This window comes from Microcaecilia unicolor, chromosome 6 (genome assembly GCF_901765095.1).
Source record: "Microcaecilia unicolor chromosome 6, aMicUni1.1, whole genome shotgun sequence".
Lineage (NCBI taxonomy): Eukaryota > Metazoa > Chordata > Amphibia > Gymnophiona > Siphonopidae > Microcaecilia > Microcaecilia unicolor.
The window spans coordinates 288,298,459-288,325,502 of record NC_044036.1 but is presented as its reverse complement, the minus strand read 5'-3'; the positions used below and the strand labels follow the sequence as shown (position 1 = coordinate 288,325,502).

Below are 27,044 nucleotides of genomic sequence, written 5' to 3'. Positions count from 1 at the left end.
TTTGCGGCAGTCAAGCTGTCTCTGGTCAGTTTACTTCTATCAGCACTGTTGTGACCGTTTCGGTGGAACAATGTGGCACAGGTCGCTACTCCATTTACTTTGTGGTACTAAGGAAGAGGGTTCCTTTCGGCCTATTCTCGATTTCAGGAGTCAGCAATGACTTGAGAGTGCGTCACTTCAGGATGGAGTCTCTCCGGTCGGTCTTTACCACCTTAATGAAGGGGAATTTCTGTCAGCTCTGGTCACATTTCAATTTGGCCTCCTCTTAACCGTTGTCTCCGCTTGCAGTCCTGAACCGCCTGTTTCAGTTCCAGGGCCTCCCTTTCGGGATGGATACAGCGTCTCGGACCTACTTCAAAGTGATGGTCATCATGGCGGCTTTTCTCTGCAATACAAGGCACTGCTCCCTTGCCTAGTTGACTGGCTGGTCCAGGCACCATCTTTTGAGGAAGGTGGGCGAGCCACGGACAGGGTTCTCTCCCTGCGGCGATCCTTGGGTTGGATCATCAATCTGGAGAAGAGTCGGCTCATTTCTTCACAGTCTCTGGAGTACCTAGGAGTGATCTTCGACTCTCGGGTAGGCAGAGTCTTTCTTCCAGAGGCAGGAAAGTAGAAGTTGCAGAATCAGGTTCAACTTTTAGCAAGTCAGCGCCGCGAACCTAGGAGGCTGGTGCAGCTTTCTCTGCTCAGCCGTCAGTCCCTAGTGTCGGAGGATTGCGGACAGACTCTTTTAGTCTGGGCATGCCCCTGACGACGCCCACGTGGATTGTAGTCCCTGTACATGCCAGTCTGTCAGGTTGGGGAACTCACGACCAGAGACGGACGGCACAAGGAATTTGGTCTCCGCTGGAACGCAGTGGCCTGTCAATCCCTGGGAGTTGAGGACGATTCGTCTGGCCCTCCAGGACTTTCTGCAGCTGTTGTTTCAGAAGTCAGTGTGGATACTATCCGACACTGTCACGACAGTAATCTATGTCAACAGGCAGGGAGGAACCAGGAGCGCTCCCTCAGCCAAGGAAGTGAGTCACTTGTGCCTTTGGGCGGAACAGCATTTGGAGCAACTGGCAGCTGTGCACATAGCAGGATCTCTGAATGTCAAGGCAGACTTTTTCAGTCGACATGGGTTGGATTCGGGAGAGTGGCAGCTCTCAGCCCGGGCGTTCTCGTGGGTCACGAGCCGCTGGGGGCTGCCGACCAGGGATTTGATGGCAAACCCTACCAACTCCAAAGCTCCGTGGTTCTTCAACAGAGGCCTGAGCCCTCAGACTCTGGGAATCGATGCCCTCCTTCAGCTATGTCCTGTGGAAGATTTTCTATATGGGTTTCCCCCTTGGTTCATGCTGAGCAGGAGTTTGGGACGGGTGGAACTGCACTTGAGCCGAGTGATGCTGGTGGCTCCAGATTGGCCCGGACGCCTGTGTTATGCGGACCTGATGGGGCTCTTGTTCAGCGAGCCTTTGCATCTTCCTCAAGTCGAGGACTTCTGCGCCAGGGCCCAATTCCGATTCAGGGCCCATTCCCATGTGGTCTTACGGCCTACCTATTGGTAGGACTCGACTGAAGTGTAACAGTTTTCCAGACCGAGTCATAGCCACCATGTGGAGAACGAGGTGGCGCTCCGCACCAACAGCTTATGCCAGAGTTTGGCGCACCTTTGAGTCCTGGTGTGCAGCAGGATCCATTCTCCCGCTTCGGCATCAGTAGCCTCCATCTTGACCTTCCTTCAGGAGGATCTTGAAAAGGGACTGTCTCTCAGTTCTCTTAGAGTACAGGTAGCGGCCTTGGCCTGCTTTAGAGGACATGTGAAGGGTTTCTCTCTTGTTCATGTTCTTGTGCGATTCTTAAGGGGTGTTAACCAACTGCCACCTCCCCGGAGCTCGGTCATCCCTGTATGCCATCTTAACTTGGTCCTGCGGGCATTCCAGAAGCCTCTTTTGGAGTCTTTTTCTCAAATTTCTCTGAAGGTTCTGACACTGTGGTCTGTGTTTCTGGTGGCAATCTCTTCGGCGTGAAGAGTTTCAGAACTTCACGCCTTGTCTTGTTGAGACCCCTTCCTGCAGTTCACGGCAGAGGGTGTCTCTATAAACAAAGTACCTTCCTTTTTTGGCCAAAGAATGCTTCTCGTTTTCATGTGAATCAACAACTTTGTCTCCATTGGTGCCGAATAGATGATCCAGAGAAGTTTTTTCATCCTTCAATGCCGGGATGTTAAGCGAGTACTCTTCAGATACTTGGAGGTGCTAATGATTTCCGGGAAATGGATCATCTTTTTTGGTTTTGTTTGCTGGACCTCAGAAGGGTCACAAGGCATCCAAGCCCTCAGGGGCTCGTGGGGTCAACAAAGTTTTCGCTTCAGCAGACATTCTGAGAAATCGCCGCCGGCGCATCGGAAGGCTTATTCTATGAGAGCTTCGGCGGCTTCTAGGGCAGAATTGTGATCCATCTCTCTGGAGTAGATTTGTAGATCGGCGACTTGATCGTCATTTCATACCTTTTCCAAACTCTGTCGCCTAGACGTGGCCGCAGGGGCTAATGTGGTGTTCGGTGCCTCGGTTTTGCTGTTTGGGATTTCTGAGTCCCACCCTGGGTAAGTACTGCTTGGGTACATCCCACTCGTCTATGGATTGATCTATCAGATGCTATGGAAGGTAAAATTATGTATCTTACCTGATAATTTTTTTTCCATTAGTCTGTATAGATCAATCCATAGCCACGCCCAGAAAACGGTGGTGTATTTGTTTACTTGTGTTTGGGGTCTTTCAGAGGCAACTTCAACTTCTAAATCAAGTTCAGTTTCTAATTCAAGTCAAGTTCAACTTCAACAAGTTTAAGTTTTCCTGATTTGCCTGGAGTTGGGGCGAATCTGTTTAAGTGAGCTGCTTGAGTTCCTCCCGCTTTTGTGGTGGCAGGGCCAATTAATCAATTCAGTTCCTCCCGCTGCGGCGGTTGTAGGGTTAATGAGTTGTCAGTCACAGGAGAACTTCTCAAGGTCCATGGGCTTTGGTATCGACATACTGAGGAATTGGTGACTGCACGTGACCATATATAGGGAGCCAAAAGATTGCTCTCTATCTCCCCTGCTGGTGGATGGACATAACCCACTCGTCTATGGATTGATCTATACAGACTAATGGAAAGAAAATTATCAGGTAAGATACATAATTTTACCTTTCCAAATATAAGCCTGGCTGCCGTGTTTTGAGCAGTCTGAAGTTTCTTTATAATTTGTTCTTTGCATCCCGCATAAATTCCGTTGCAGTAGTCTACATGGCTTAGTACCATTGATTGTATCAAGTTGCAAAATATTTCCCTAGGGGAAGAATGGTTTCACGTGTTTGAGTTTCCACATTGAGCGGAACATTTTCTTTGTTGTCCTTACCTATCCTTATCCTTTCTCTCATACCTCTTTTATCCCATTTATCCCTTGTTCATTTGTCCTACCACATACCTCCTTTGTTGATTCTGATACTACAGATTGTATTCTCTTGTTACTACGTAAGCCGCATTGAGCCTGCGATGAGTGGGAAAGCGCAGGATACAAATGTAATAAATAAATAAACAGATGTCACTTGGTTCTCTAGTGTGAGGTTATGATCGATTGTAACACTGAGAATTTTCAGGCTGTCTGAGATAGGGAGGGTATAATCTGGGGTGTTTATGTTTGTGGGTTTGTTCGTATTGTATTGGGATGAGAGGATGAGACAGTGTATTTTTTCTGTTGAGTTTTACTTGAAATGCGTTTGCCCATGAGTCCAAGATATTCAAGCTGAGCTTGATTTTCGTTGGTGATTTCTGTCAGATCACGTTTGTAAGGAATGTATATTGTGACATCGTCTGCATAGATGAATGGGATAAGGATTTGGCTAGTGAGGTCATCATTAGCTTGAAAAGGATCGGTGATAGTGGTGATCCTTGAGGTACTCCGTATTCTGCTTTCCACGGTGGTGATATGTTTGAGTTTGATTTCACTTGATATGTTCTAGTGGTTAGGAAACCCTTGATCCAACTAAGTATGTGTCCGCCAATCCCGAAGTAATCTAGGAGTCTTAGTAGTATTTTATGGTTTACCATGTCGAATTGGAGGAGAAGTATGCTTTTGCCTGTTGCTATCTCTTGCTTGAATTTGGCTATGGGGGTAATTAGTACTGTTTCAGTGCTATGGAGGGGGCAAAATCCTGATTGTGATTCATGTAATATTGTGAATTTGTTTATATAATCAGTAAGTTGTTTGGCTACCATGCTGTCCATCAGTTTGACCACCAATGGGATTGATGCTACTGGGCGGTAGTTAGTGATTTCGTTTGAACCAATTAGTGCTGATAATTGGGCACTAATAATCAATTATCGACTGGCAACAATTAGAATTTACGCATGCATCTTGCTGGACGTAAATTCTAATTATATTTTGGTGGGCATGCTTAGTTTATGCTAGTTCGCGTATGTGTTTTGATATGCTGTCTGACTAATTTCACTGCACTATGCTACCAATGTTTGTGGTTTGTTTGACTCACAGGCTTATGCTAACTTATAGCAGTTACAAGTGTTTTTAGGCTCTCTACTACTACTACTATAAATCATTTCTGTGGATTATGTCATAAATCTATACATATATTACACCACTATCCCTTTTACTTTTTTACACTTTATCATCTTCTGAGAGTATTTAAAACACTACAGCTCTCTTTTATTTCTAACTCGCAGTGCTTCCTAAGACCCATTTCTTACTTGGCATGCCTGTTACTTCTGTTTTATGTATTGGCAAGGCAAGTGTTGGGTACAGGTATGTCTTTTCTATTTTTACGCTACATTTTTTGAAGTACTACTCCATTAAGTTTTTATTTATTAAGTATGCACATTTTTCAATTTCAGTTTATTTTGATTGTATGCATATGTGTTGCTTCTGCTTCTCCAATGTACTGAATAATTCATATATTACTATGGTTTTTTACTGTTTTGTTTTTTTATGTCTACTAAATTAGAATGGGTCACACATGTACCAGTTTTTTAAGGTCATTATCCTTTGGACATAGGACCATGTATAATGTGATTATATGTTTATTTAATTTCTCTCCTATATGTTCTTTTGTTTTCTTTTAATTTCCTATACTTCTTATTCCATTTTTAAAGACTTCATTGTTTGGTTGTATTTTCATATGCATTTGATGAATCATATTATGCATATTTCTTTGTTCATTTTTATGTATAATTTTTATTATATTAGTTTACTTATTGATGGACATTTGTTTTTATTTGTAGACTCCTGATGAAGGTCTAGCAACTGAAACATGTTTTGTGTTGAGTCTTTTTACCAACCAATAAAGCTGCTGCACCACACCACTTCTTTTGGGACTTTTTTTGTCGCCTTTGCTGTTGTTGTTTCTTGTGGCTATGGGAGGGGCATGAGTGGGTCATGGGCATTCCAAGAATTTGCGCACACTGTTACAGAATTTGCCTGATCTACACCTAATTTAGATATGGGTATTTACACCAGGTTTCAGTTGGTATAAATCCTCACGCCTAAAAGTTAGGAGTGGATCCCGGTGCTAGGAGACCAACTTGGAATACCATTTATACAATAGCACTTGGTGCTTATTTTTTTAGGTGCTGGTTTTTTCAGTGCCATTTATAGAATTTGGGCTTTACTGTCATTATGTAAATATATACATAACAAAGTGCAATATTCAACAGTATAATGTCCAATTGTGAGTTTTTACAAGATTCTTCTGAGAAGGACGGTGTTGGAATGGTCGTGATTGCTGAATTTTAATGATCAATTCTCAGGGGGAGGACCTGGGATCTGAAAACTAATGGAAGAAGGGATGGAGTGACTAGTATCCTTGTGTTAGCCCTCCTCTAAAGGAGCAGAAGTGTGGCCTAGCAGTTAGAACATGGGCTGAGAACCAGAGAAGCCAGCCTTCAAATTGTACTGGTACTTTTCTGACCTTGAGTAAGTCACAACACTTCTGTTGCTTAAGGTACAAACGTAGGACAGGATTTACTAATGTGCATCATCCCCAATGGCAATAATGGGGCTTGCATTAAATCATTAATGAACAGTAGTAAATCTTGCTCTGAGACTGTGAGCCTTTTAGGACTATGAGCTGCCAATGAAAAGGTGTGAGCTAAATATAACTAAATAAAATGTCATTATTCAGCAGTCTACAGAAAACAGAATACAGCTATACTCAAAGGTATTCTTAAATTACATCTGATTTTATTGTATTTCCCTAATAAATGGCCCTCAAATTTTGTCTCATATAGTCTGAAGTATTTCACAGCTGTGAAGAATCTCAGGGGGAAAAGTGAGATAATAAACAGAAGGCAAATGTAATTAGAGGACTCTTTCTCCAGAGGAACATGGTAGTATTTACAAACAAAACAGAAAGAGACTGGGGTTTGATTCAATACCGAACACAGCTTCTGAATAAACAGAAGAGAGGATACTCACATTTCTGGTCACTCTCTTTGTTTAGAAGACCACTAAACTCTTCAGGAGACATTCCTCTAACAGAAAATAAGTTTTCAACCTATTATCCAGTCATTGTCTTGTGGGTTAGAGACCATTTAATATAGATCTGAGTTGAGTGTTATTTAAAATTTAAAAAGAGAGAGAGCATGTCAATTCCCATTTCAAATTTATTTCTGAAATGTACTTCAGTGAGAATTATTTGGTGTTTTATTGATATTTAATAAATGAAATAAAAGAAAATAGTAATATTTAAAACATCTAAAACAGGCTAATAATTGTTCTCTCACACTTCTGGCAATGTACCTTGCAATGTAGAAACCAGATGTTGGAAATATATTTACCTCTGAGAAAGCTGAATGCCTCTTCCTGACTTCCTGGGATTGGAAAGTTTGCTGGGAGTCAGATTGGATGCAAAGTGCATGAATAATTCCAAATAATCCTTGTCATTTAACACTACATATTTCTCCTAATGCTTTCTCTTGCAGGCAGAACTTGGGAAGACCCAAAGAAAATGTTACAAACTGCCTGGATCTGATTTTGTCTATGGGCAAAAGAACTACAAAAGGGATGGAGGCGTGCCAGAAGGTATGAGAGAGAACATAAAAACTAACATGAAACCTTGAATACCTTGGCACAGAATGGGGTAATGTCAGAAACAAATTACAACCATGATGCTAGCAGTGGTGACCAAAGTGAGGACACATTCAGCCCTGTTGAGTAGGGAACATTATCAAATGCAGCATTGTAAGACAGCAACTACCTTTCACTGCATTCGTCACAGAACATGAGACAGATACAGGGCAAACAGTGCATACATAGCACAACATCGGTACCTACAGCTGGTGGCTTGATTCCTAAGGAACACACAAACTTTAATGGAAAAGCCATAAAATGTGTAAACAGTGGATGATGAGAGAGCTCCACTGACCTGTGGATTACACCACAGGTTCCCAAGTCCAGGCCTTAGAAGCAAACTGGTCTCGTTTTCAGGATTTCTAGAATGAATAGGCATAAGATATATTTGCATGCATTTTCTTCATTATATGCATATATTCATTTATTTATTGGGATTTATTTGCCTTCTTTTTGAAGAAATCTACCCAGGGTGGTATACAGCAAGAATAAGACAGTTACAGCAGTGAAAGTATTCAAATAACAATATACACTATGGCATTGGTTCCCAAACCTGTACTGGGGGCCCCCTAGCTAGTCAGGTTTTCAGAATATCCACAGTGAAAATCCTGAAAACCAGACTGGTTTGTGGCCTTGGAGGCCCAGATAATGGAGCCTCTGAATTAGAGATTATCACTGAGGTAATTTAATAGTCAAACAAATCCTTGATAAAAAAAACAAACAAACCTATAAGGGATCTATATCTATATAAATATCAATCTATAGGTTTGCCATCACAGTGGGAAGAAATAGATATAAGCATGACACATGCCATCTAAAGGATAGTATACTAAAGCAAGGGGCTAATGTATGGGAGGTAATTTAAGGCACCTAAGTGATAAATTCAAAAGGTGCCCACATAAGCACTTATGTGACTATATAAAATAGACTGCCAGTTCCAGCTCCAATAGCGCATCAATGCTGATAAAAAGTTTACATATGCCACCTCTTCTGAAAATAAGCAACAGGGAAGAGATAGCCCCCTTTGATTTGGCCAGGTATTTCAAGTGCCTGGAGGTGGGGGGGGGGGGGGGGGGGGGGAGCAACCTGAGGTCCAGCAATCACTATATTGTGTACTTCAAACCAAAAGTGACAGAACAGGGTTGGTCATTGGGGACATCATCCAACTAAATTTTGTTCCATGCAGTATTAGCAACTAAGGAACTTTTTTTGGAGGGGGGCAACAGGAATTGATTTGTTCCCCCCAGTTTAATGTAAACACTGGATCAAAACCAAGCTATAACTAAAACGAGGGTCCTAGATATTAGAATGGCTAACTTTAAGAAAACCTTGCCAAGGGCCAGAGATCTAAGAGTTACAGAGGAACTATGGACTAGAATGAAAAAAGAGCATTGAAATGGCAACAAGTCATTTTTTCAGGCATGTTAGCAAGGGGCAGAGAATGAAGAGACCACAATGAGTCAGTAAAGACGTATGAGAGAGAACAACAACAAAAGAATTATATTTATGAAGTACAGACAGCCCAGAAGGAGGAGGAGAAGGAGGAAAGATCAGATTACTAGGAGAAAGAAAGAGAGGCATGAAAGGCAAAAGGGTCAAACAGAAGAGTACTGCATATTGCTCAGTCAGTAACAGTGGGGATAAATCTTGAAGATACATACTTGAAATAAGGGACATTAAAATGGAAATAGTAAGAATTATAGAAGTCCAGTGTAGTGTAGCATGGGATCAAAAGAAAGCAGGTAAGTTTAACCACTACTTTTGGCACAGCAGAAGGAAAGGATGATGAACCAAAGACATTAGGAGCTGTGGAGTGACCAGGTCACTCTTTTCAGAGCAAGAAGTATTCAAGGTAATGGCAGAACTGAAAGTGCACAGTACTATGAGAGCTGATGGAATACATTGCAGAATACAGACGCAGTCGAAGGATGTGTGGATGTGTTGCCCTTATAGCCCTGTTCAGCTTATCATTTGAAGTGGAAGTGTTTCAAGAAACTGGAGAGGAGCAGATATACTACTGCTGTGCAAAGGTGGGAACAAGAAAACCTGTTAGTTTAACTTAAGTGATGGGTAAAATAAAGGAAACACTTAATGATGGAATAGCACAGAACTTTGAAGTAGGTGAGTTAGAGATTCTAGACAACATGGTTTTACAAGTGAACAATCTTGATAAACTTGCAATGTTTGATCTATCTGGATTTCAATTAAAAAAAAAAAAAGACTAGGGGCAACCAGCCACTTTGGGAACTGGAAGAAAAAGTATAAACTGTGCGTGAAATTGGTTGAGCAATGTAACACTACTACTACTACTAATAGCATTTATATAGCATGAAAAGTGGTTGTAAATGTGGGCTACTCTGGTGAAGGAAGATGACCAGTAGACTGTCTACCAGAGTGCTAGGTTCAGTCTTCTTCAATGTATATAAGTAACATTTGGGAAGGATTTGATGGGGAAAGTGTGCTCAATATTACAATAGCATAGACATTCAAGGGAGAGCATATATGATAAAAGATGTCTTTAATCAATTAAAACAGTCAAAGGTTTGGCAATTAGAGTTTAATCCAAAAAATACAAAAAGCTATATATTTGGAGTACAGAAATCTAAGGGCTAAATATTTTTTTGGAAGTTAATAACTAGCGACACAAGACTTGGGTGGGTGGGGAAACATATCCCCTCCAATAGCCTCAAGGTTCAAGGTATTGTCAGTTGGGGAAAAGTAGACACACATCTACAAAAGTGGAAGTTGAAAGAATATGGTGCATCTAGTGAACTCTAAGTTATACAGTCAGACTGAGGGAGCTAAAGATGTGCTTTCTGTAACAAAGAGAAGATGGGGCAGATATATACATATTGAAATATCTAGCAGGCTTCAATGAGGAACCAGAAGGAAACATTTTCCAAAGAATAAAACATTCAAGGAGATGAGGGTTATCATATGAAGTAGTGAACAATTCTAGAGACCGCAACTTCAAAAAAATGTATACCGCCATGGGTATATCTCTTCATAAAAGTGATTAATAAATCCCAATCAATCAATCAATCAATTAAACAAAATAAGTCCCAAGAGTAGCTACTAAAATGATCAGTAGTCGTCATCATAAAGCATATGGAGACAAAGATCTCAATATGTGTACTCTGGAAGAAAGGTGGCAGAGGGGAGCTTTGGAAGAGATATTTAAATACTTCCATAGCAAACATGCAGGGCAGGCAACTCTTTCAATTGACAGAAAGCCTGGAATGAGTGGGCATAGGATGAAAGTGAAAGCAATGTTCTAAGGAAATCTATACAGAAAGAGTGATGGATGTATGGAATGGCCTTCCAGTGGAGGTAGTGGAGATGAGGACTGTATCTGAGTTCAAGACAGCATGGAACAAATACAGGGAGAGGAAGGGGTGGTAGAGCATAGTAGTCGGTATGGATGGGCAGACTGGATAGGCTGTGTAGTTTTATTCTATCATTTTTTATGTTTCTATGAAAGAAAGAAAGGATATTTGAAATTAATTTGAGAAAATATTTTATCACTGAAAGGATGGTGCACACGTGGAACAGAATTTCAGAGGAGGTTATAAGAGAAAAACTGGTGGCAGAATTCAAGTAAGCATGGTACAGATATAAAAGAACCTTGGGGGAGAGAAGGACAAGATCACAGATGAGGGACCCAGTCTATGTATTTGAACCTATGTGGTCACTGCCTGAAGTAGCTTCTTACAGACCTATATTTAACTTTCCGTGCATGAGTAAATTTTTTTTTGTTTTTCATTTGATCCAGCATTTCTATTCTGCTCCATTATTCCACCCCTTCCCCTCCCCCTCCCCCAAAAATGCGGAGTTGGTTAGTATTGCACAGCAACCATCCTGAGTCAAAGATATGTAGCCTGCCTTCCATTGGGACCTTACAAGCATGAGACCTAGCTCTTGCCATCTTAGTGTCATTCATGTAAAATGACCACAAATACTCCCCCACATCCCCTCCCCAGCTCTGTGAACACTGTTTTCATAGCATTCTCAGCACTAGTCAATCTAGGAAGCTTGGGACCTTCTGCAAGGTAGTACAGAAATAGTCTAATGGTTAGAGTAAGGAGCTGCTATATCAGGAAAGTCAGATTTCAGATCCTGCTTCTCTCCCTGAAGTTCCTTCACGTAACCCTCTGTTGCCTCAGGTACAAAACTCAGAGCTAGATTTATTAATGTGAGTTATGTGCTTGGTTAGTTAATAGGCCCCAGTGAGAATAATGGGACTTGCACTAATGCATATTAATACTGTGACATACATTAATACAGCTGTATTACATTGTAAGCCCTCTTAGACAGGTAAATTCCCCCCATGCCTTCACAGATTTGGAAAGGTGACTAATCAAATCTAAAATCTTAATTTGCCATCTGAACCACTGTGCTGGCCCATGTCAGTGTAGCACTGACCAAATAACTTTACCTGATTAATATTAAATATTTTGCCCAAATCTGTGCTGCCTGGCTGAATCTCTTGTCTAAAATTGACCAAAGTAGTCTGGTTAACTTTAGGTCTACTATTTGGGCTGCAGAACTTACCCAGATCTAACTGAATATCCATGCTGTCTAGATGAAATAAAGCTGCATTCCACAAGGACCTTCAGTGCTGCCTCTTTTACATGGCTAAATTCTGGCTGGGGTATTGGGGTTAAAAAATGACGGAATGGGACAAAAGCTTTGCATATTGATTTATATGTTTCTAAAAATAGTATTTAGATTTTGGAATCCAAATCAATTATTGAGTTTATTAGGATTCTGGCCATGTTCATTGGTAATCATGCGTCATGAATCTCCCACAAGCCAATTTGAGGGGCCCTTTTACTAAGCCACGTAAGCATCTATGCGCACCAAAATGGAGTTACCACCCGACTACCATGTGGCTCTTGTGGTAATTTCATTTTTGGCGCACATCTGATATGCGTGTCTGAAAACTATTTTTTATTTTCAGGCGTGCATAACAGACTCGCGCCAAGTGGCATTTGGCACACATAGGTCATTACCACTCAGTTACCGCGTAAGTCTTTACCACTAGGTCAATGGCTGGCGATAAGGTCTCAGACCCAAAATGGACGCGCGGCAATTTTCATTTTGCCTAACGTCCATTTTCGGCCAAAAAAAAGGGCCTTTTTTTACAGGCGCACTAAGAAATGGATCGGCGCACACCCAAAATCCGCGCCTACACTACCACAAGCCATTATTCAGCGTGCTTTTGTAAAAGGACCCCTGAGAGTGAGGTCCAGATGATGACTTCTTTCTTTTCTCTCTTCCCTTTTTTACTCCCTTTGTAAATTTATAGGAAGCTTGTACACCACCTTGATTATGTTGGGTACAAAGACAGTATAATAAATATGCACTAAACATCCTAATAATCTTAGAAGAGAATCCGAATGGGAATGTGAGGATCTGATGGCCCATGCTATGTTATTAATATGGCACACAGTTCTATGATAATGTTACACTTCTTTTTACCTAATAGTGGAAGTGAAACTGAAACTGAAGAAAGCTAAGCATTTCCAGACGTGTGGGGTTGGATTCTTTAGTATGTTTTTTTTTCCATCTATTCCTTAGCAATAGGCCACTGGCACTCTATTGAGGCGAAAGCATTGCGCCGGCAATTGCCACGGGGTTATATTGCGCTGAATCGTGAAGCTGTCAAAGCTGGACTTGTCACTGTAGAAGAGCAAGACCAGTTCCGGAAAGCACATGATATCCGCTTCAACCCTGAGGGAGGACGCTTCCAACACCGGCCTTGGCAACCAACTGAGGGTATGACCTTTGGTATTTCTACAAGGTAAGACCCTCTTACAGCCAAGATTTTAGAAAATGGAGACCTATAATTTTCAAAAACCTAAAACTATTCTAGCTTGACCAGATTAACACTGGGGTGTTTATTTTCAGTCCTGGTTCTTTATCTTCTGTTTCAAAACAGTCTGTAGTTGTAGTGTTATTGTTTCAATGGAAAATCTAGACTATTATCCCCAGAAAGCAATAGGAAGAACATCAGAATTCACATATTGCATTTTTGTAATAGCTGTATTGTTTGCAAAAGGTGGTATAACAAGATCTGATAAACTGAACTAAACAATAATTTCAGATGCCAGAGACCCCAGACACACAGGAGCAAGGTTTGCATTGATTGTCATGCTAGTTTATATTTTAACTGGCACTTGTCATTTCAAAATTAATTTATCAAAATAAAGGAAACATGGGCCTGCCACATTCATGGAAAATTTCAAAATTTCATATTGTGTGTACAAGCACCTATCTTGTGCCAAAAATTAGTTGAAATAAAATATTGAGTCTGAAAAACAGCAGGTTCTAGCCAAGAACTTAAGATAATTTCTCACTGTTTGTCCAAGCTCATTTTGATCACTCAAACACAATTGTAGTAGATCATGTAAGGAAAGAGAGTGAGTTCTTTATAAAATAACTGACAGAGCATTTTCCTTGCTTGACCAAATGAGAACTGCAAAGGAGGCTGCTTCCAAGAGATATTGCACTGCAGAGAAAAGGCACAGACTGCCGAGTTTTAAAATAGGAACTGTGGGTTGCTATATTGTAATAGCCTTTGGAAAAAGGCTTGTACAGATGCATTCCGATTCATTCTTTAAAAATAAATCTAGCAGGAGATTGTGCATGCCAGTGGAAACTTCTACCCCTTCACTTCCTGTTATTGCTAATCAAGCTAAAATAATACAGGCTTTATGAGACATTTTTGGAATATTTCTACTGCTTCTTACTTAAGGACTTCCTTTATTATTAAGTTATTGAAGTCAGTTTTGAAACGGAAATGGCGTACATTGACTATTATCTGGTGTGAACTATAAGAAGGTACGAGAATCATCGGGGGTTAATGGCCCTGCCTGCTACAGATGATGCTAGTAATAAGCAGTAAAGTGCACTTCAGAAAAGAGAATAAGAAAGTGAAGCATTTTTTCCTGAATGAAATCTTCCAAAACCTTTAATATTGAACACAGCATTTAACTAAAAACTATTTCCAAGCGTCTCTGCTTATTGTTTGTGCTAAAAAAGGAACAATTATATGGCAGGCAGAAATGGGTTAGATTGTTGAAACAGCAGGATAAACTGTCAGAGAAGAAAATCCTGCAAGGTGTCTTAAGGTTTCTGCAGGTCTGTATTGACTCACCCAGCAGCTTCCTTTTTCCTAGTTCTGTTTGCAATTTGGTCTGTTTAGAAGGAATGGAAACTGTTTCATGTTCATTTGGGAAATGAAATCTTTTAGACTTGGAGGAGAGGGCGAGGAAAAGCCTGATCAGCAACCCCAGATACTGGGGAAGAGACATGATGCATACATTTCACATGGAGTGTAAGTGGTTTTTGCATATGCAAATTGAATGGCTTTTAAAATGGTATTTAATGACAATTTTCATAGCAGACATTAACATTAATCGCAGGCAAATGAAAATATTGCATTATTCTGCAGTCTGCAGCAAATGCCCCAGATATAAAGCTTCATCTTTATCAGACTCAACCCTGGCAGCTCTGCAAACTGCAGGCAAAATGGGCTTTTATGGAGCAAAAGTAGCCCTTTAAGCAGCCTGAAATCAACATCAATTTTGTTTTATTTTTTAGTAAATGGGGTTAAATAGCTGCTGTAGAGATCTGGCAGTTTTTCAAGATATTTCCTGAAAATGTACAGTCTAGCAAAGCAAGGAAGGCACCAACAAACTTAATTGAACAAGAAAAAGATAGCCTTCCTTGCAACATTGCACCTTTATCATTTAGGGTCGGGGGTTCTTTGTCGTGGCCTAGATTGACCACCTCTTCTTTCTTCTTTCACTTTAAAAGTAGGATAAAGACTAAATCAATTTAGTCTAACTGTGAAGGAGACAATTACCAGCAGTTTAGTACAAGTGAACATTTTAACTCACTTCTGCAGGCTTCAGCATTAATGAAATCGCTTTTCTGTTCTGTCCCTAAATGTCAAATTAAAATTACCTGTGATTGGAAGAGGGGCATGAAGTGGTCTTACCATTCATTTCCCAGTGTACACTATTCCATTTGTTTGCAATGTTCAAAGTTAGACTATCTACCAGAAACCATAGCTCTTGTTTGGTACATTCATAGATTATAAACCTCCCTCACCCTTCCACCAAAACATAGCACATTTACTTGTACCATTTTGCACATGTAAACACATGCTTACTCATTTGTAAAATATTGAAGCTGCTGTCTTTACAAATCCCATGATAAAATCATTTCAGCTGTATTTTGTATTAGGGTTGCTAAACAATTTTTGATGAGATATTTGAGAGTAGGTCCTCAGGAAACAAAATCAGTCATTTGAAGTCCCATTTTGTATAGGGGCTGTATGTGGGAAATGGGGCGTCCAGGTCAGGATGTTTATATTTTTCCAAGTTGGAGCCTTTTGTTAAAAAAAACACATATGATACTGGCAATGCACATATATTTGTTGAGCAGTGATTTTGGAAAAAAAAAAAAGAGCAGCATCACTTGGCAGCTTCTGCATATAAGTGCTGGCAATTATATATGGAAGTAGTGATTCTGCATGAATGCTACATCTGGTCCCTAGCTCTCACAGCTTGGATGCTGAAATGCTAGCATTCAGTTCACTGATGGGCTCATTTTCGAAAGAGAAGGACATCCATCTTTCGTCATAAATCGGAAGATAGACTTCCTTCTCCCAGGGACATCCAAATTGGTGTAATCGAAATCGGATTTTGGACGTCCCCAACTGCACTCCATCGCAGGGACGGTCAAAGTTCAAGGGGGCATGTTGGAGGCGTAGCGAAGGCGGGACTTGGGCGTGCCTAACACTTGAACGTCCTTGACCCATAATGGAAAAAAAGAAGGACGTCCCTGATGAACACTTGGACATTTTCACCCGGACCTGTTTTTATTACAACTAAGGCACAAAAAGGTGCCCGAAATGAACATCTTTCAAAATATGTCATGCTAGCTTCAGATGTCATACTCAGGTCCGTTACAGCAGTATGCAGGTCCCTGGAGCAGTTTTAGTTGGTGAGTGCACTTCAGACAGGCGGACCCAGCACCATCCCCCCCCCCCCCCACCTGTTATGTTTGTGGAGAAAACAGCGAGCCCTCCAAAACCCACTGTACCCACATCTAGGTGCCCCCCTTCACCCCTAAGGGCTATGGTAGTGGTGTACAGTTGTGGGTAGTGGGTTTTGAGGGGGGTTGGGGGTCTCAGCATATAAGGTAAAGGAGCTATGTACGTGGGAGCAATTTCTGAAGTCCACTGCAGTGCCCCCTAGGGTGCCCGGTTGGTGTCCTGGCATGTCAGGGGGACCAGTGCACTACAAATGCTGGCTCCTCCCATGACCAAATGGCTTGCATTTTGTCATTTCAGACATGGATGTCTTTGGTTTCGAAAATCGCTGAAAATCAGAAACGTCCATGTCTAGGGACGTCCATCTCTAAGGACGACCAAATTTAAGGATTTGGACGTCCCTGACGGTATTTTTAAAATGAATGATGGACATCCATCTTGTTTCGAAAATACGAGTTTGCCCACCCCTGGATCGGGACATTTTGCGAGGACGTCCAAATCGAAACGTGGACGTCCCTTTCGAAAATGCCCCTCTGAGTCTCCCTAAAAACATGTCTGAAATCCTTCTGGCCTGTAGAAGAGACTCCACTAGAAAGTCCTAAGAAAAAGGTTTGCCATCCCAAACAAAAACTTTGAATACTTTCTACATCTCTCAGAGTTAGCTTTAAAAAACAAGGGTGCCCTTTTAATGAGCAGCGGTAAGCACTAACATGTGTTTACTGCATGCTAAAAAGGCACTACCGTGGGACACAATCAGGCATCCTGTGGTAGTTTTGGGATCGGCACACATGCTGAAAAATATAAAAGGAGAGTAGGCATGCCCTGTGCTAATCGGGTAATGCTGGTATTCATGTGGGCTTAGCGTGGAAGCCATTACTGCCTAGTAAATAGATAGCAGTAAGGACTCACATGCTAATGGCCACATGCTAATTGGGAAATTGGCATGTGGCCATGAGTGGAACAATAGAAAGTGTGGCAGAAAATTGGCCTCAGAGCACAGGAACCCATGCACTAAAAATAATAGTGCAGTCCACTTTTTAGCACGGCTTAGAAAAAGGGCCCCCAACAGGTTTCTTCTCAGTGCAAGTAGTGCATACAACCACCATGGACAAGGTAAACACATTTCTGTAAGGGAAAGAAAGCCAGCAGATCAATATCACAACAAAAAGATTTTATTGAAGATCTTTTTGTTGTGATATTGATCTGCTGGCTTTCTTTCCCATATTGGATATTGCAGATCGTTTGCCTTGTTGTTTTTTGGAACACATTTCTGTAAGCCTTTAGTTCAATTAGTTCAATTTAATTTAATTTAAACTGTATAACTCACTCTTCCAAGTAATATGTGGGGCTTGCTTCTATTGAAGCAACCAATGAAACTTCCCACAGTGTCTCAGGACCTGAGCATAATTGTAATGTGGTTGATGAAAGCTCCCTTTGAGCCACAGGTCTCCTGTGAGCTAAGGGGTCCTTTTACAAAGGCACACTAGCATTCTTAGCGTGCACTAAAAATAAGCATGCACTAAAAACGCTAGCACGCCTTTGTAAAAGACCCTCTTAATTTGCTGTCCTGGAAGATCTTATTTTTGTTGACGGTTACTTGAGCATGCAGGGTAAGAAAGCTCCATGCCTTAGGGGCCCATTTACTATAAGTGTGCTAAAATTTGCAATTAATGCATCTTAATGCAGGGTTTTACCACACAATAACTGCAAATTTTACACAACAGTTTGAGGGCTTTTCCACTTTTTTTTTTTGCAGGTGATGCGCTGTTACCATAAGCATGCGGTACCTGCAGAGAGTTCACACAGGAGCACTTACCATCTCCCGTGTTAACTCTGTATTAGCCAGTTAATGCGTGGTAAGTATAACACGATAGCTGGCTAACACTTCTACACTGACTTCTTGCCCATGCATTGCCCCCTCAGGGAAATATTCAGAAATATACAATAACGCACGGTAACAGGCAAACTTCCTCACACTCCCTTAACAAATTTTGCGGTAGCCTGTTATTGTGCACTAACCATGTATTAACCCCCAAATTTTATAAATGGCACTCAAAATTGCATGTGCAAATTTGTCCACGTAATTTAATTGAATAATGAGCCATTTAGCACCGGTAATTAGGTGCTAATAATTATTGGTGTTAATTGGCAACAAATTTCATTTACGTGCACATCTTGATAGGCGCTATCCTATAAAGATGTGTGTATAACTTTTTAGCATGCAACTGAAAAGGGGGCATGGCATGGGTGGGTCAGGGGCATTCACTAAAGATGCGTGCAGTATCATAGAATCCGGATGATCTGCATGTAATTAGGCACAAGGATTTACAGCAAATTTCAGTTGGTGTAAATCCTCTTGCCTAAAATTGGGCATGGATCCCGGCACTAAGCACTATTCTAAAAATGATGCCCAACTCAGAGCACCATATATAGAATAGCAGTCAGCGCTCTTTTTTTTTCTGAATCTAGTCCTAGGTGTTTAGTGTGCTTTAGTAAAAGGGCCTCGTTGTCACTTATTTGCCCTATAAGATTTTATGACATTAGGATTGTTCTGTGCTTACATCCTAAGATCTTGCATAATATGGTATTAGATTTCCATCTTTAATCATTCAATAGTCCTTCCAACATTTTTCCTAGGCTACATATCCACAAAATTGAAAGTACCTTACACCATAGGCGGTCGGTGGCCCAACTGTTTGGGGAGGCTAAAGGGGGCGGGGTTGTGGGTGGTGCCAGGGGGCGGGGCTTACATCCATAATTATCTGACAACACACAGGAAAAATAAATAAAAGTAAAATAGTCACAATTAATACCTTTAACAATTCAACAGCAGATCCTCCAAAATATTATAAAACAATGTCTGATGTTATGACAAACAAACTAAAATTAATTTAAAGTGTTGATGTCACCTTAGTTCGGCCGATCTGAGGAAAGGGGGAGTAGGAGGAGTAGGCTCTTGAACAACACTAGTAGGCGACCTTAGTACGGCCAACACACAATCTCTCCACTGCAAAACACTATACACAAACTTGTGCAAAAACACACTCAGAAACTTACTAAACCGAAAGGCAGTACTGTAATTACACCAGGCTCTAAAACACCAATACACTACCTAGTGAAAAAAACAAAACCAAAAGGGCTGCAAATAGTACACGCTAGCAGAATACTGCACCTTGATCACACATGAAAAACACATGACAACAGATATGACAAAAGGAACTAGAAATCAAAAGATATGAAGGCAAAATATTGAACTGGAAAATTATCTCAAGAAGTCAGACTCGGCATGCAGCAATACTAGAGAAATTGAAACTTGCCTGCAAAATATCACAAATGTACATTTCCAAAAGCTGACATATTGCAATTAATACATTCTGAATAAAATACTTTTTTCTACCTTTGTTTTCTGAACATTTAGTTTTTCTATTCGCTTTGGTCCCACTGTCTTCAGTTTTATGGTGTCTTCTTTCCATTTGAAATTATTTCACTCACCATGTCCACCATCCTCCTGTGTCCTTATGCGTTCTGTCTACCATCTGTGGCACCCTGTCCATATCCTTCCTCCAGTTGCAGCATCTGCCCTCAAAGCGTTCCGATCCAGTCCTTAAATTCAGCAGTTTCCACTCCATCCATATTCAGCATTTCTCCTCACTCCCCTCCCCTCCATTCATCCAACCGTGTCCAGCAACTCTCCTCCCTCCCCTGCCCTCCATCCATATCTAGCAAATCTCATCTCTCCCCTGGTCCTTCCATCCATCCATCTAGCAAATCTCCTCTCTCCCCTGACCCCTCCATCCTTCCATATCTAGCAATTTTCCTCTCTCCCCTGCCCTCCCCCTACATGTCCGGTGATTTCTCTTCTCTCCCCTGTCCAGTCTACCCCCCTCTCCTCATCCTTCCATCCGTTTTCCCTCTTTATCTCCCCATCCTTCTGTCTTCCTCGTCCCTCTTTCTCTCCATATCCTTCCATTCGTCTACCCCCTCTCCCGATCCTGCCATCCAACGTCTACCCCCCCATCTCTCCCAATCCTTCCATCCATTGTCTCTCTCTCTATCCCCTTCTTTCCATCCAGTGTCTCTCTCTCTCTCTACCCTTTTCCATTCATCATGCCCCCCCTCTCTCCCCATCCTTCAATGTTTCTCCACCTGTTAGTTTCTCTCCCTACCCCTTCCTTCCAGCGTCTTCCCTCTTTAACCCCCCCCCCCCTTTCTCCTCATTTTCAGCAGCTTCTCCCTTTCTCCAGGACTCCAGCCCTTCTCCATGTCCCCGCCTTCTCTCCCCATCTTTCCACTCTCTCCATTATATCTGCCTAGTGCCTCCCACTCCCCCTTCCACCCGGTATTAATTTGTTGGCCACTGCTGCTTCTCCTCATCAACACCTCAAAGTGTGACCAGAGGCAAACCCAAAGAAGCAGACAACAGCTCACACACAAGTTACTCCGTCCATCCCCCGTCTGGTATCGCTTTATCTTTCTCAACAAGCCCCCAATCCCAGCCCAGCGATTCTCCCCCTCATTCTGAAACTCCCACCTTCCCACTTGATTCTGAGATCAGATCACCGCCACAACAAACCGTACACCTTTCCTTCATGGGCAGTTTCCTTTTTCGGCATGGCGGCGTGAGAAGATGCATCAGAGCAGAGGGGGCGGGAAGCCAGAGAAGGAAATCGGCGGGGCCGGTGGCGGGCGATTTAAGGCATCAGTTTGAAAGTAGGGTTGGGGGGAGTTTGAGAATAAAGGAGAGGTGCTGGATCGCGAACAGGGAGGCGAGATCGAGATGGCAGGACCATGAGGAGAGAACGGAACACGTGCGACTTGGTATCACCAGGCTTGACCTGTTGGCTGTTTTGAAAACTGGCCAACTAACTTCCTGCTCCTCCAGGGGCAGAAAGAGGAGCGGCTGCAGCGCAGACAGCCCATGCTTGAAGGCTGCCACGGCCCCGTTTACATTTTTTGTCGCGCTGAAGAGGAGACTTTCCCCGCTTTGGCGGGAGTGCGGGAGTCTCCCGACTTGGCGGGTCTGGGTCTGTGTTGGGTGAGCGGGCCTCGTGCCTGGAGGGAAAGTGGCTGCTCCCATGACTACGTTTGGGAGGGGGCCAATGCCCATGGGCGAGGAAGGTCACAGCTGGGCTGGGGAGGCTTAGCCTCCCCAAGCCTCTTATACGGGGCGCCTATGCCTTACACAATTTGAATAACACAAGAGCCTTACCTTCTATTTAGAGCAAAGGCCCTTAAATGTCCAACCAGCTTTGTTTCATTTGACCCCAACCAACCTGGGACTGTTGTATCCAACTGCACACTGTCTAACTAGGTAGCAAATTGCATCTCTTCCTCTTATGCTGAGGCAGGCTTGAGGCTGGAGGAGCATGTCAAGGATTATAAGTTCAGAGCCATAGTAGTTTCAGTGGCTCATCTGAGGTCATCTTTCATGGAGGACATTTGCAAAGCTGAGACTTGAACCTTTTGACCACATATTCACATCCCATTGGTAGATTTGGTCAGTCTGTTCTTTGGAATATCTTTAAGGTTTAGAATCCAACTCCATTCCCCAGGGTCCATTTTTTTTTTATTTCAGGTTGCTTTTGTTTAAAAAAGAAAAAAGTAAAATGTCTTTTGCCAATGGAAAGACATGGGTTTTTTTATCTGTTGGCATTCTTTTTCCATTTCCCTCTCTTTAGTTAGAGACAACCTGTAGCTAGGAATTACCACTTTTAAGGGATGCATATCCTGCTTGTCTTCTGAGAGAGCAAAGTTGCTTACCTAAGTTACCTGTCATAGATATTTTTTTCATGGACAATAGAATATTACTCCTTACAAATGGCTTCTCCTAGTAATAGTTCATGGAACAGAGGTGGCTCTGTCTGACAACATTGACTTAGGAAGTCCCACACATGTACTGTGCACTCCAGAAAGATTTACAGATTTGTTTACATTTCTCCAACCTGGGCTCCCACTTGTGAGGACTGATATCCTTTTTTTTTCAGAACTGATATACTTTGTTCTCCCATTGGACTCTGTGTAGGATCGTAGTTAGATTTTAGATTTAAACCAATAAAAACTGATAAAACTCCTCTAATATAAAAGAAATTAAAATTGATGTTTATTAGATAGAAACCAGAAAGAACCACTTCCCCAGTCCTCTCTCACCCCTCTCCTGGTTTGTCTCTTATTCTCCACTCAGAGTTTATGTCTTTTCTGTGCTATCAACTCCTAAGTAACACAAATGTACATGTTTAATTCCACTGGAAAAGGTACTTGGCAGGCAATAATCCCTGTAATGTAACAGCACCAACAAGCACTGACCTTTTGTATCCTCAAAAAGCCCCTAATTAGCTGGAAGATAAAATAATAGAATAGAAGTCCTAGTCATGGTGTTCCTACATCCCCTGACCTTTTGATGTCAGATTCACATTGGGTTCTCTATTGGGATGACAGTACAGCTGTATCCCCTGACTATCTGCAGTTCAGATTCCATAGGGTCCTACTAAGCTCAAAAGAAGGAGTTATGAAGATATGAGATCTTGATTTATTTGGGAATTTTATAAAGATACTATAAATATCATTTTTCTTATAATCCATAATAAATTTTAATGTCTTTGCACATGCCAGCTAAAAGAAAGAAGCTCCACTATGAGCTGCTGCTACAGAACTAGATTCAGCATTCTTAATTGCAATTTTAATAAAGTCCAGTATTTTAGAACAAAATAAAATGATACTTTCTACTGTTTTGGGTCTTAATAGAACTACTTACTCCATCTTACTACTACTACTACTACTTAACATTTCTAAAGCGCTACTAGGGTTACGCAGCGCTGTACAGTTTAACAAAGAAGGACAGTCCCTGCTCAAAGGAGCTTACAATCTAATCTTTACTGTAAAGGTAGCACCTTTTTTTTTCTTAAACTGGACCCCTCCATCCCTACATCTTCCACCTCATTAGATCACAAGTAATATCCTAATCAACTTTGAAGAAGTTACAGCATCCCTCAGAGAATCAGCAGAGTGGGATGGCAATCAGATGCTACTAACCTGCTGAACAGTTATTTTTATATTATAACAGGTTCTCAGGAAAAGGATGTCAGGTTTTGAAACCTTAATGAATATTTTTGGCATGAATCTTGGCTGCCAACTACATTTTCCCTTTTTCCTTGAAGGGTCTTATAGTCTAACAATGCTGTAACAACCATGTTAGCATTCCCTTCTTTTCCCTCCTCTGTCTTATTTTGGCACACTCCCTTCTCTTGTCTCCTCCTCCCTCATTCTCTTCCTAAAGATAGCTGTTTTCATGCAGCTCACAGCCTGCTTTGTTGTTAGAGTCATAAAAAGGACATTTTTCATCTCCTCCTTGCTCTGTCTGACTCTCTCTCTCTCTCTCTCCCTTTCCTGAAATCAGACATAGATTTATTCTCTGGATGATGCCTTTGGCATTCAGAGCTGGGAGGGGTCAAGGGAGAGGCGTTCTTGGGACAGTAATAGATAACACTATATATCTCTAGGGGAATGTCCAGCTCCATACCCTATCCATCAGCCACTGGTGCTGATGCCAAGGTCAGCGTTAACGAGGATATGCCTGTGTCCCAGCCACCCCCATGGGGCATCCTCCAATCAGCTTCCTCACATCACTGCTCCAACTGCTGATCTTTACAAGAGCTGCCTTGTGTGAAACAGAATTTGTGACGGAGCTTCTATTTTCTTCTCTGTGGAAGACAGAATACTTTATATGATGTTGTTTTTGGACTGTCAACTTATGGATCTTGTTTGCATGACAGCCATTCTATATCTATGTGCTTGACCAATCAAGGCATTCCAGGAAGCTGTAGCTTGGGGAGTGTCTTGGGACTCTGTTGAATGGCGGCATCTGTGTGTGTCTGAGGAAAACCATGCATATTTGTAATACCATTTTAAAAATTATATTTATTCATTTATGTACAATTTTTGATATACTGTCATTCTAGTAAAATAACTAACCAACACATTTTATAAGTGGTTCAGTTCCAAAGAACAAAAGCAAAAATAACATTTTAAATTAAGCATTCAGACATTGCCAACAGTCACAAACATTGGAGTCATAACAAGTACTCATTCTACCTAGGGATATGACGATGGCAGTGAGACAATCCAAGGCACTCACTGGTGGAACAGCGACAAATTCTTTGGTGGGTGAAAAATCTAAGGTAGGCCAATCTCCTCCAACAGCATATAGGGCTGGATTCAATAAATGGCACTCAAAATTGTGCGCCTGAAAAAATCGACACCAAGCACAATTCTGTAGAGGGCACGTGCCCTTTATAGAATTGTGCTTAGCGCAGATTCCCACACCTAACTTTAGGCACCAGATTTACACCTGCTAAAATTGGGTGTAAATGCTGGTGCCCAAGTTAGGCGCACTGAGGCTGTATTCTGTGCCCCCTTTTGAGTTACGTTTTAGTAGAGTTAAGCACCATGCCTTATAGAATAGCACACACAAATTTTAATGAGTACCAATTAACATTTATAATTGGTTATTAGCACCCAATTATTGATAGTTAAGGGCTTGTTAATGAATTAATTTGTTTGTGCATCTTGGGCACGTGCAGAAACTTGGGAGCAAAACTCTGGGCGCCATATGTAGAATCCAGGGGATAGTGTTCAGTTTTTTTCAAGCAAGCTATGACAGATTTTTCATGCTATGCTGCAACCTCCCTAATTCAATTCATTCTATGCCGCACCCTCCCTAATACAATGTATTAATACTCTCATTGTATCTGTCTGTGGACTCGGCTGGGGAGTTTGGAACACCTAATTGAATTTCCCTTCTGACAACGTTAGACTGCTGAAGATCTCTTACACAAATGTGGAAGCTGAGACTATGCTAAATACCTGTCCTTTCTCTGCATATTAGCATTTTACGCATAAATCTCAAACATTTTAAAGAAAAACTCTCAACCAATAGGCCCAGCGGTCCTCTTTCCTAATTAGCTGCAGAAGTCAACACTTGTGAACATGGCTAAGTACCTCAATTACCTCTTCCTCCTCCTCTGCCTTTCCTTGTTAGAACAGTCAGTTCTACAGCCAAAGGGGAACAATTAGAGCAAAAGAAAGGCAGGCAATGTGCAGGTGCACGTGGCCACAGTCTACTTGTCTCCTAAGAAGGGACCAGGGCTTGTAATCATGTCCCAGATTCCTGCTGAGTGAAACACAGAGAAATTAATCCTGCACAGATTGCAGCTTTCTTCATTCTACTGTGTAATAAGGTAGTGGGGGAGGTGAGATTAATATTAGCACAACTACTATACTCTGAATTTTCATAAGTAGCCATTCTCAGCACAAACTGATCCCAAGTTGCTTCTTGCTCTAATGAGGTGATTGCAGTGATGGTGCCAAGATGTGTGCGTGACTTTGCCTGACTTCTTCCCTGAGGTCAGCTGCAGGTGCCCATCTAGGAATGCTTGCTTGAAACACAGAAGAATTTCTGCAAACCACATTGGGTTGTACCATAAAAAGCTATTCAAAGTCATTTAGCCAAACTTTATATGGTAGCCACTGAGATCACATGACTTATTTCTGTAATAACAGCAATTAGATCTTTCTCCTCCCCATTTCTTTTCCCAATAATCCTGTCAGAGAACTTTGATGTAAAGTTTTCTTCAGTGGTGTGCACCGAGCCTCATATAGTCTAGTGAGAGTAGGATGTAGGTAATATGGGTGTATGCACAGTACAAGTTCTGTCCAGAATAAAGTTTGTTGAATCTACAGACACTGCCCACTGTACTCAGAATCAAAGGGATTCATTGGTGACTGCTTTCCTCCTGTATAACGCTCCAGTCTTTGTGTTGGCCATTCACATCAGGGGAACAAAGTAAGCCATAAAATTCTAACATTATTGTCTGAAACTGAAATCTTCCCCAATACCCATCAACCACTAGTCACTCATCCCTTGGCACTTGTGGAACCCAACATAATGTCACATGCTTTCCCCATGATCATGGAAAGTTGGATTGTTCTTTTTTCAAATGTCACTTCAGTCTGATTAGGATTTCTCATGGTGAAATTCACTGAGGATGCCATGCATCTAACACTTGCAGTAGATAAATAGATTTTTAATTTTAATTTTACAAAATAGCTGTCTGGTATGAAGACACTTCAAGGGTTCTCTGAGAGTCCTTCTTGAGTGCTATCACATTGAACAGACCTCACTGCTGTCAATGATTTCTTAGGAAGAAAAAATATTGCCTCCAGCTACTAAACCAAATTAGTAGTCACTGATGACCAATTATTTTGCCCCATTATAAATGGAGAGGCAGACTAAAATATGGTTTGTCAGACTGAAGGCTCCTTTCTCAAACACCTTTCAAGGAATGTATAGCCAGCATCCCTCTGAAGGTTATGATACTCCCTGGACCCTGGCTCTCTGCAACTTTCTCTCTTCCCAGGAAACTTTTAATGAGCTTGCCAATATTATGATGTTCCCACAAAAAGGAATCAGATTTTATACATGAGCACATGCTGATACACACACGCACATACACCTCTACATATACAGGTATAATGCGGGCATATTTTGCACAAATACCAAACAGGGTTTCAGTATAAGTGTATACTCTATTATACATAGTAACATAGTAAATGATGGCAGATAAAGACTCACATGGTCCATCCAGTCTTCCCAAAAAGTTGGCCAGAGCCGTATCTGCCACTCTGTACAGGCCAATCGTCAGTCAGTATTATGATAGTTATCAGTTGTTGAGGCAGCTCAAGTAATAGAGATTTTTAAGGTAGCCTCAAGGTGTATTACATTCAGATACAGGAAGTATTTTTTAAAATTCAAGTCCTGTCTAAAATGAAAACACTTTTCATATACTTTGAGTTGTCATTAGTGAATTAGTAGAGTTGAAAACT

At 41.6% G+C, this 27,044-nt stretch overlaps 1 protein-coding gene across 1 annotated transcript in view; it reads left to right on the top strand.

Moving 5' to 3' along the window:
• CFAP77 (cilia and flagella associated protein 77) overlaps positions 1-27,044 on the top strand; it is a 142,743-nt gene that overhangs the window by 34,725 nt on the left and 80,974 nt on the right. The window contains exons 3-5 of the mRNA XM_030206833.1: positions 289-577; positions 6,955-7,054; positions 12,683-12,905. Coding sequence (XP_030062693.1) covers positions 289-577; positions 6,955-7,054; positions 12,683-12,905 — 612 coding nt within the window. The remainder of the gene's footprint in view (positions 1-288; positions 578-6,954; positions 7,055-12,682; positions 12,906-27,044) is intronic.